We start from the raw sequence: 10650 nt of genomic DNA, 5'->3' as shown, positions 1-10650 counted from the left end.
TTACTGTTTTAAAGGTATTTTACCCATTAAATGTTTCTTGGTATTTTTCTCAGGTTGAATTGTCATGATATAACACTTAGGAAGAAAAATACAGAAAAGCAAAGCAAAACTGGATGCTAAAATAGCAAATATTTCCACTGCTACTGTAAATTTTCCTGGAGAGCTAATATAAGCTGGGATAAATGTAATCCATACCATACAGAAAATCAACATGCTGAAAGTAATAAACTTTGCCTCATTAAAATTATCTGGCAACTTCCGTGCCAAAAAAGAGAGAATAAAGCATAAGGAAGACAGAAATCCAATGTATCCTAGAACTGCATAAAATGGTAGTGACGATCCTAAACTGCATTCCAGTATAATTTTTTCCTTGTAATGTTGCATATTCTTGTTTGGAAAAGGAGGTGATAATGTCAACCAAAGGGTACAAATAAGCACTTGTACTGTTGTTAAACCCAAAACACTTAATCTCTGTTGAAGAGGTCCAAACCACTTCATAACATTTCTGTTGGGCAGCGTGGCCCGGAATGCCATTAACACCACTATTGTTTTTCCCAGAATGCATGAAATGCACAATGCAAAGGTGATCCCAAAAGCTGTATGGCGCAACATGCAAGATAATTCTGTGGGCTCCCCAATAAAAGTTAGTGAACAGAGAAAGCACATAGTTAAGGAAAACAAGAGGAGAAAACTCAATTCTGAATTATTGGCTTTGACTATTGGAGTGTTTCTGTAATAGAAAAATAAGAAAGCTATAGATACAGTTAAAAAAGTTCCAATTAATGAAAATATCACCAGCAACACTCCAGTGATTTCTTTAAATGACAGGAATTCCATTTCCTTTAATACACATGTATCTCTTTGGTCATTTGATTTGAATTCTATGGGACATTTTATACAGTTAATGGAATCTGTAAAATCAAAAAGACACAACATTTCGCATTAAGTAACTGGGATTACACATTTCCAAAAATATTGACAGTAAATATGTATCAGTGCATTTTCAAAATGAATAGAGAAGTTTTCAATCTATCTATCTATCTATCTATCTATCTATCTATCTATCTATCTATCTATCTATCTATCTATCACTTGTTACGCAAAAATAAACAAATAACATTTCTGATTATGCTATATCTAATATTATACTAAGAGATGTTAAGTAAAATTTCCTTTAAAACACTTCAACTTAAATTTAAATATCAATGCTCAAAGAATATTATCCATCTTATCTAGGAGATAAGAAATTGATTTTAAAATATAATTTTTTTTTTACATATTCACATGAAATGTGTTGCTCCCAAAATAACATAATATAAGATCTAGTCTATTCATTTGTCACTCAAGAAACAATGGAAAGAAAGGATATTAGTAATTCTACAAAAGTCGTCCTGTTTAGGATCCCATTTCAACAATATAAAGTACAACAAATACTGTACAATGGTGCATGCAGGCTTATATTCATAAATATCATACCCATCTGTAATAAATAATGACTGAAAATATAAGATTTAAAGAATAAAAATAACCCAGTGTTTTTACTGTTTTTCCAGTCTTACATTTGTAAACTTCAATGACACTATAACATTACTAGGAATATCTTAAAAGATCTCAAGAAAGTCTTTGGAAACAAAACTGCAATTACTCTAATGACACAAATCATTATACTATGATTTATCTTTTCCCTTGCCATTCTAGATTTTTGGCTTCATTATAAACAATGCCACAGTGAGACAGATTCAATTCCTGAACGTAAATACAGTACAAACTAATCTAGCATGTTTCTTGATCACTGGAAAAAAAAATCACTGTATCTTCTAAACATTTGTAGTTCTAAGAAAGATGTGCACACATTCTAGAAAGAAAGTGAGTCAATCTCTTTTTGGTATTTTTTTTGCTTACTTCTGTATCTCCCTTTTATTGTTTTAAAGCAACTGCACGTGTCCCCTTTATTTTATCATTGTGATACTTCTACTTATAAAAAGTATAAAATTACCAAGCAGTAAATCTAAATGTGTCTCATAAAATGTTATAGTGACATGTTGTTGTAGTGGTTAGTGCTGTAGCCTCATAGCCCCAGGGCCCTGGATTTGAATCCCTGTCTATATACTGATCTCTCCAAGTGTATGTGGGGTTTTCCTCTGGAGTACTTACTATTTCACCCTGACATACACATGCAGGTTGATTTATTTGGCAACTCTAAATCAACCTGTTTTCATTATTTGTACATTTATACACAACTGTGTACTGTGTTGGAATGATGAGCCCTCCAGGGTTGCCCCCCATGAGCACCATGCCACCTGCAGAGTTACTAGTTCTCTTCGACCTTGAAGTAAATAAAGTGGTTAGAAGATTGATACATGGAAGCTTTTATATAATAAATATAACTTACTTGATGTATTACTAATTTCTCCATCAGGGCAAAGTATGCAATCAAAACAACAAAGAGGCTTTCCTTGTTGTATTGCTTTACGAAATCCTGGAAGGCATGCTTCACTGCACACAGATTCAGGCACCTACAGTGTAGTTAAATATAATAAACATTAATATGTTATTGGCAAGACATACCAATACAAATCTGTCATCAACTGGTTGGTTAGCAGTAACCGAAAAGCACAAGGCTATTTTTTTTTCAAAATGAAGGTTGCATTTGGCTCTGAATGAGAATAATGTTACTACCAATGAATAAGCAAAATAATATGTTTATGTTGTATAGTATTTGACCAAAAAGAATCATTGTCCCCCCACTTCATTTCATTTTCCTTACTGGGTGGCAAGGGTTAGAGGCATAGTAGTTAGCATTTCTGTCTCACAGCAGGATTCAAATTGCAGATTCTCCCCATTACTCATTTTTTTTCAAGACTCTGCAATTTTCATCTCACATTCCTAAATGTTAGGTTGAATGGCAGGTCTAAACTGGACCAGTATGTGTATCCTGGGTAAGTTTCTGCCGTGCAGCCCCCTTTTGTCTTTGTTAATAGACGGAGCGTGTTCCATTAGTCACTAGTTAAGAATAAGAAAAATCCTTTACTTAAGAGAAATATATATGAGCAGGCAACATCTTAAGAATCTAAATAATTCATCTATACATTGTCTTTCATGGGCGTCAGATGACTCCTCTGGGGGATTGGTGAAGGTATGTAATAACCCGCCAAGATAACAGGGGGGGCCACCGTTGACTTTGTCCTGTTCCTCTTCCTCCCTCGCAGCTCCAAGTGACCACCCAATAAGGGCACCTAGCCCCGCCCCTTCCGGGGGTTTCGCTATAAAGGACAGTCAGCCTAAAGAGAGGCATCTTTTTTTTTGGAAGGCCTGAGCAAGCCACAGAGCAGAGCGCAAGAATGACTCCCAAGTAGAGGAACTTCGGACTGGGGAGCAGCACGTTTGTACATTTTGTTATTTACTTCTTCTGGCGACAAAACATTCTGACTGATTCCAGTTTGCCCATCCATCGCCTGACCACAACATACTGTACATTCAATAACCTGTATCATTCAGTTTCTCACTTACAGGTTAATTTCCAGAAATTTCATATAGATGACTATTGTGTCCCCTAACTTTTAACTAAAGATTCATAAAATGTATCTTATTTAATTCCCTCTTCAATTTCATAAATGGTACATGTTTTGCCTCCTAGTATTAGAAGAGTATTAATAAATAAGGTGCTGTAAGAGTAAAGTAACAGTCCATTGAAGAAGTGATGATACGTTTTCTGTTGTTTTTACATTGGATCATTAGCTTCAAAGTAATGAAATACAATAAAAGGATTAATAAAGTATCTATCTATCTATCTATCTATCTATCTATCTATCTATCTATCTATCTATCTATCTATCTAAAAAAAGTATATTCTGTAAATACATGATTAATAACAAAGCACTAAACCGGTGTAAAAGATAAGGCTATATAAATTGTGTATTTTATTTGGTTGTTGTACAGATTAACATTGATGCAGTTCCATTCTTAATCACATTATATAATTCTAATGTTGTTTTCTTCAGATAACCTACCCTGTTTAGATGTCTTGTCCAAACAATACTGATATTATTCATTATGAATTTTTGTCCTTCTGGTAAAGATGCATCATAGACTCCAATGGTCACAAATCTGGTGGTTCCATCATCATTAGGTTGCCAGTTTACTAATTCATATTTTGCCACTGGGTCACCATTATGATCAAAAAACACCTCCTCCCCATGTTTTGTGGTTAAATTTACTGTTTTCATATAATGAACACCCTAAAATAAAATACTTTGTCAACAGGGGAACTAAAATATATTATTATTACCATTATTATTATTTTAATATAAGAAAGGGGGTATCTTACCTGCCACGGTTTGATATTAATTTTATCGGAACATGACTCAATGGAAACTATATCTTGGGAAAATGGACAGTTAAAAAAGTCATGAAGGGAATGGGCTATAGCATAGGTTGCTTTATAAACATTATTAGCAATTCTCAACTCAGACACATCAGTATACTGATTCTTTACTGTGCTTAGATGTTCACTACCATTGCATGGATGTGAGGTAGCATTTCTTTCATGTGTAACAAAGGTACAGCTGAAAATACTCTCCCAGAATTCATGCAAACCAGTATTACCAGGTGTGTCATGTGGAACAACATTTTGCAAAAATTCACTCAGGCCTGATATTTGTGCATTACTAATCGCAACCCCAATTGCCCCAGCCAGCACTTTGTAATTCTCCTTTGTAGCAAGCTTTTCATTTGAAATCCAGTCCTCACTGCCTACCCACTGCACATTTGTTATATTCTGAAGTAAAAGCTCCTTTATCAAGAACTCTAGATCAATAAATGAGGCAAAAGCAACAACAACTTTTGAAGTGGAACGTCTCATCATATCAGCAGTGGTGCGAAATCGCTCTCTTGGATATGTTCTGTAAATGGCTTCTGAATATTCAATGCAAACACCCAGTTCTTGAACAGCTTCTATAAAGGTGGCCATGCCATAGTTCCCATAATCATTGTCACTTCTAATTGCTCCAATCCAGGTCCATCCAAAATGCTTTACAAGTTGAGCTAGGGCTCTGCTTTGATAATAATCACTTGGAATTGTTCTGAAAAATGAAGGAAACTCCTTTCTATTGCTGAGACAAGTACAGGTGGCAAAGTAACTGATCTTTATGAAAGAGAAAAAATATGAAACAAGTTTTGAATTTTGAACTTTTAAAAGGTTTTTGTGACTGTCAACATATTATTAGGTGAAACATTCTTTTCAACTTCAGTGCACTGTACATTTTCATATTCCAAATATTACACAAAGACAGAAGTATTTTAATAGTACTTTTACTGTACTTCTTTTATTTTTCAATTATACTTTGCATTAAAGCATAAAAGTATATCAGTTCTGTTTTCGACACTGAATCTGCCCTGTTCAGATTTACAGGAGGTTACACAAAGTAGGAATGAGCCCTCATTATATTTAAAAGGCATTTCAGCATAAGGCATGCTTGGATGTATGTCCAAACATGAGCTACAAAAAGCATGATCGCATGACTTTTGACTGTAGGAATTAAACTGAAATTAAGTGCATATTTATTCTTATAAAAATAATGTTTCCTTCAGAAATTACAGGAAAAGGAAAAGAAAAACCTGACAATCACATTTATAAATGAATGCAATAACATGTTATTAATATTTATTATTTACATATACAAACACATTAACCATGGTATTTTCTAAGACTGTTCAATCCTAAGTAGGGTTGCAAGGGTGCTAGAGCCTATCCCAGCAAGCATAGGGTGAAAGGAAGGAACAACCCCCTGGAAAGGGCGCAAGTCTATCAAAGAGGAATACACTCATACTTACACACCCATTAAGGTCAATATAGCATCGCCAATCCACCTAACCTGCATGTCTTTGGATTGTAGAAGGAAGCCCACGCAGATACAGGGGGAACATGCAGAATCCATGTACACTGGATCTGGGGCATGAATCCTTGTCACTTTACTGCATAGGCAACAAAGCTACAAATCCACCACCTGGAAACACATTATAACTTTTCTAAATTCTACTAGGAAGTCAATCAAAATGACACCTTTTATTGGCTAACTAAAAAGATTACAATATGCACGTTCATAATGGCTAACACGGTACAACACCCTCGTACAAAATTCTACTAGTAAAGTAGTTGTATATATACAGAACATTATATAGTATATGGCATATTATTCATTTAGAAACACCTATGAAATTTACATAGCTAGTTTTCATTAAAATTTGTTCAATTTAGATATATGATAGATTTTATTTATTTATTTAAATTTTCTATCACTGTGGTGGGCTGGCGACCTGCCCAGAATTTGTGTCCTGCATAGCGCCCTATGTTGGCTGGGATTGGCTGCAGCGAACCCACGTGACCCTGCAGTTAGGATATAGCGGGTTGAATGATGGGTGGATGGATGGATAGATTTAATTTTTTTTTTTTATTTTCTATCACTGCGGTGGGCTGGCGTCCTGCCCAGAGTTTGTTTCCTGCTTTGCGCCCTGTGTTGGCTGGGATTGGCTCCAGGAGACCCCCATGACCCTGTAGTTAGGATATAGCGGATTGGATAATGGATGGATGGAATTTTCTATCCATATTTTAAACATGCCCATTATGGGTTTACAATGAGTATCAGAAGCATTGAGTGCAAGACAGTAACCAGCCCTACTACAGTATTGGGCCAGTCTAACTCTGAGCAAACTCATACACCACTCACAAAGACACACCAAAAAACAGGGACAATTTAGAGTTGTGACTTAAAATATATAAGACGTGGGAAAAGGTCAGATTACTTGGAGAAAACCCACACAAGCACTAAAAGGATTTATAAACTCATACAGTGATTCAGTTTATAATCCTTTCTATGTTCTGCTAGTTAGTATTATTTACCACTGTGATACCTTGCCACTCATAATTTCCAAATATTACTTTATCACTAAACTGAACCAAATTTCTCCAAAAATTCAATGTATTTCTCACCACTGGAATTCCAAAAGGTCCAAAAGACGTTGCAACAGCTATGGTAGGTGATGAATCTGAAAGTCCAATTATTGCATGAACTGATGATGATTTGGTGCAGTGAACATTAGAGAATGTTCTGTCTTGACCATTTACTAAAGCCATTGCTGCTTTCATAGCTAATGGTACTGAGCTACAGTCATCATATATTTTATATCCCAGAGAAACACCAGGAAGTAGCAAAGTACTGTTGTTTATTTCTTCAATGGCAAAAATCATCGTTTCTGCAAACTGAAATTCTCTGAAATTTAAACTTTGGAAAAAAAATATAGGCTTTATTTAGATCATGAAAGCAAGTATTTCTTTTTTTCAATTTTAATCAAATCTAATATATTAAAAGGCATTTTCCTGAATCAGTATATACAGTACTTAGCAACACATGGCTTTAATATGATCTCCCTTTTAAGACTGTCATTTACTTTAGCTTCCCATATTTAATCTTGAATGCATTGTACATGCAGTTGATCCCTTTCATTCCTTTTCAGTTACTGTATATTGTTTTCTAATCTGTAAACTACATTGTGATTGTGCTTACCATTAATGCTGCTATATGCAGCTATTCAAAATACATATTTAAATATACAATTGAAAACATGGGGAAAACAAGGTATTAATTATCTTTAAGAACACTTAGGTTACAGTATACTATATGATATTATTAAAGGTTAGATTTACTTCTTATTTCAGAATAACATTAATGCTTAGACCTAATAAACTTATTATAGATAAAAAGTAATTGTACAATGCATAATAAATTAAGGTCAATCTCAAACTTAGTGTAGACTTACTCTTTGCACTTCAATGGCTCAGGCATCAATCTGAATGTAGGACTGACCTCTATGAGGTTATTGTGAAATGAAAAAATTCCTCCAATTATTATGTCACCCTCACGAGAAAGCTGAGGTAGCTCTGGTGCTCCTTGCAGTACACAAACAGGCTCTTCTGCTCTTGTGATGAGAGCACTTAATGAAAGTGCCAATAGCAGCATGTCGTAAGAATATCTTCGAGGAGAATAATGTTTTGCTCTTTTATATAGATTGACAGGGCTAAAGCAACTGTTTCTGAATTTAATCACTTCTATTTCCATAGTCCAATTAAAGCTGTAATTCTCAAAGGAAATGTTTTCATAAATATGCTTGGGGAAACAAGTAACAGTCATCTGTAACTAATTATTTGAATATAGTACCTTAGGAATTTGTTGCTAGTTTGTTATTTTAATTATATAAACCTGAGTCTCTTGAATTTTTAAAATTCATTTATAAATGATAGACAAAATGTAAGGAATATGGCAGTCTTCTTACTTACTGATTGATAAGTAAACAGATATTGCTCAATTAAAATTGTCATTATATTTATTAAAACTGTAAATAGTACAAGAACAGCTAAAACAAATATGGGTGACAACAGTAAAGACAACAGAACAGTAAAGTACTATAAAAGCTAAGCTGTCAGTTGAGTCCAATGAAGCTAGCAGAGAACATTTGTACCTACTATTTTACAATACCACCCAATCTATAAATCTCATTTTTATTGTTTTGTTAATTACGTCATCCTATTGTTTGTATCCTTTGTCAGAGCCATCATTTTCTGCTCAATTTCTATTGCTGTGGCAATGTTGTTTATAGCAACTGTGTTTGTTGTAGATAAAGTGATTTGGCAGCATCACTGTCCATGATATTGTTACATGAGCACATTTAAGATGGTGACACAATGCTGCTGATGTCAAATGTTTGGATTAAAATACAAGTAAAATATCTTTAGGTGTATTGTAGTTGTATAGAGAAAAAGATATCAGGTAGTCAAGAAACTCTGCTATGTAAATTGGCTTCATATTTCATTTTCTGCCTTTAACTTGACAACTGGATTACCTTATGGTCCTTCTGGCTTTGACCTTTGATTTCCACTAAATCTTTTCTTAACCATTTAAATTTCTTTCATTCCAAGGCCTTTCCATTTGGACATACTTTCCATTCTATTTAAACAATATCACTTTCAGAACTCCACCAAGAAAGAAGTGGGGAGGAACACTTTGCTGCCTCATTTAAGATATTCAGCTCCAACTGTACAAACAATTGCTTACTGATGAGAGGAAGCCTATCAGATTTTATACATTTATATTCTCCCAACCATTTAGGTGTTCACCAATACATCTCTGGGGCTAGTTTTAAGCACTGGCACAGCACACATTACTTTAAAAGTTTTTTCCTTACTTAGTGTTGATATTATCCTTTGCTTGATACATTCCTGAAATGCATTGTGAATTTGTTTTTTGGCATCCTTGGATCCAGTCCATTTAATTTGGAGTTTTTACATTTGTTTTTGTTGTTTATGTTTTTTATCATTATTTTATTGCAATGCCATTTTGTGTCCTATTTTGTTTGGTTACTGCCATTTGTTGAGAATCTTTTCATAGTCATGGGCATATTGTTTACAGTTGCCATACCCATCTTATAAAAGATGGTGGCTTATAGCCCGGAATCCAGGGTTTTCACCAAACAAGTTAATATTATGAACTTAATGATGTAAGTCTAGCTTTTGTTTCTAGTTTTGTGTTTCTGGCTTGACAATCACTTTATTCTGAATTTCTCATTAATTTGACCTCTGCCTTTTGTTTGACTTTTGTCTTTGCTATCAGTTTCTCTGTTTTCCACTGAATTCCCCCCATATACGAGATGTTCAACAAAACATGCTTCTGTGTATCTTGACCAAGGTGGCACACACACAATAAAACAGCCTAAATTGTCAGTCCTGGCTGTTTTTATATACAAGTATGTGTAATAACCTTACTTTAGTAATTTATATATTGCATGTATAGTGTTTTTGAATGTATTTAATTAAATTGTTATTGAATGGAAGTGGTTAGCTCACCTTTTTGTTTTGTTTTTATTTTTTTGGTGGGCACCAACATTTTTGAACTCTCATGTCATATTTTGTTACATGGTCATTTGTGGTGCAATGCATGACATCTTCACATCACTTTTGTTTAAGATGTCTAAACCCTATTCTCAGTGTCCAAGCTTTGAATTCACTTCATAAAAACTAATTATTTTGGAGTATAGATAGGCAAAGGATATTAATACAGTGTAAGAACCGCTTCAGCTTTGAATTTTCAACTTCAAGTTTTGTTTCCTACTTTATTTATTCATTTATATTTTGACAATCAATTTCTTCTTGTTTTTCTAGTATTGTGACTCTAGCTTTTCTTAATGACACGTTCCTTAATTTACCCCTAGAAAAAGTGTAATGTCCAAGTTCATTTCAGCTAACCGTATGGCTTGCTTTCTAACATTACAGTAGTAATAGTAGTGGAACGAACAGTAGAGCAATGATCATAGGCCATTCAGCCTGACAAATCGTGCCAGTCCTATCCACTTAATTCTTCTAAAATAACATCAAGTCTAGATTTAAAAGTCAATAAAGTCCTACTGTCAACCACACTACTTGGTAGCTCATTCCATGTGTCCATGGTTGTCTGGGTAAAAAAAAATTCCTAATGTTTGTGTGAAATGTACTCAAAACAAGTTTCCAACTGTGTCCCAGTGTTTTTTAACTCATTTTAAAATAAGATTACAGTACAGTCTTGATTGACTGTACTAATTCTGTTCATAATTTTAAACACTTCA

General features: G+C 34.2%; 1 protein-coding gene across 1 annotated transcript; it reads right to left on the bottom strand.

Annotated features, from left to right (window-relative positions):
• Positions 1-7982, bottom strand: LOC120533042 (extracellular calcium-sensing receptor-like). Its single transcript, XM_039759707.1, has 6 exons — positions 7816-7982; positions 6989-7280; positions 4328-5143; positions 4011-4238; positions 2393-2516; positions 1-911 (listed from the first exon to the last, which is right to left on the bottom strand). Exons 1-6 carry the CDS (start codon positions 7839-7841, stop codon positions 1-3), a joined length of 2397 nt encoding a protein of 798 aa, XP_039615641.1. The 5' UTR covers positions 7842-7982.
• Between the last annotated feature and the right edge of the window lie 2668 nt (positions 7983-10650).

This window comes from Polypterus senegalus, chromosome 1, assembly GCF_016835505.1.
Source record: "Polypterus senegalus isolate Bchr_013 chromosome 1, ASM1683550v1, whole genome shotgun sequence".
Classification (NCBI taxonomy): domain Eukaryota; kingdom Metazoa; phylum Chordata; class Cladistia; order Polypteriformes; family Polypteridae; genus Polypterus; species Polypterus senegalus.
This window is presented reverse-complemented; position numbering and strand designations above follow the sequence as displayed.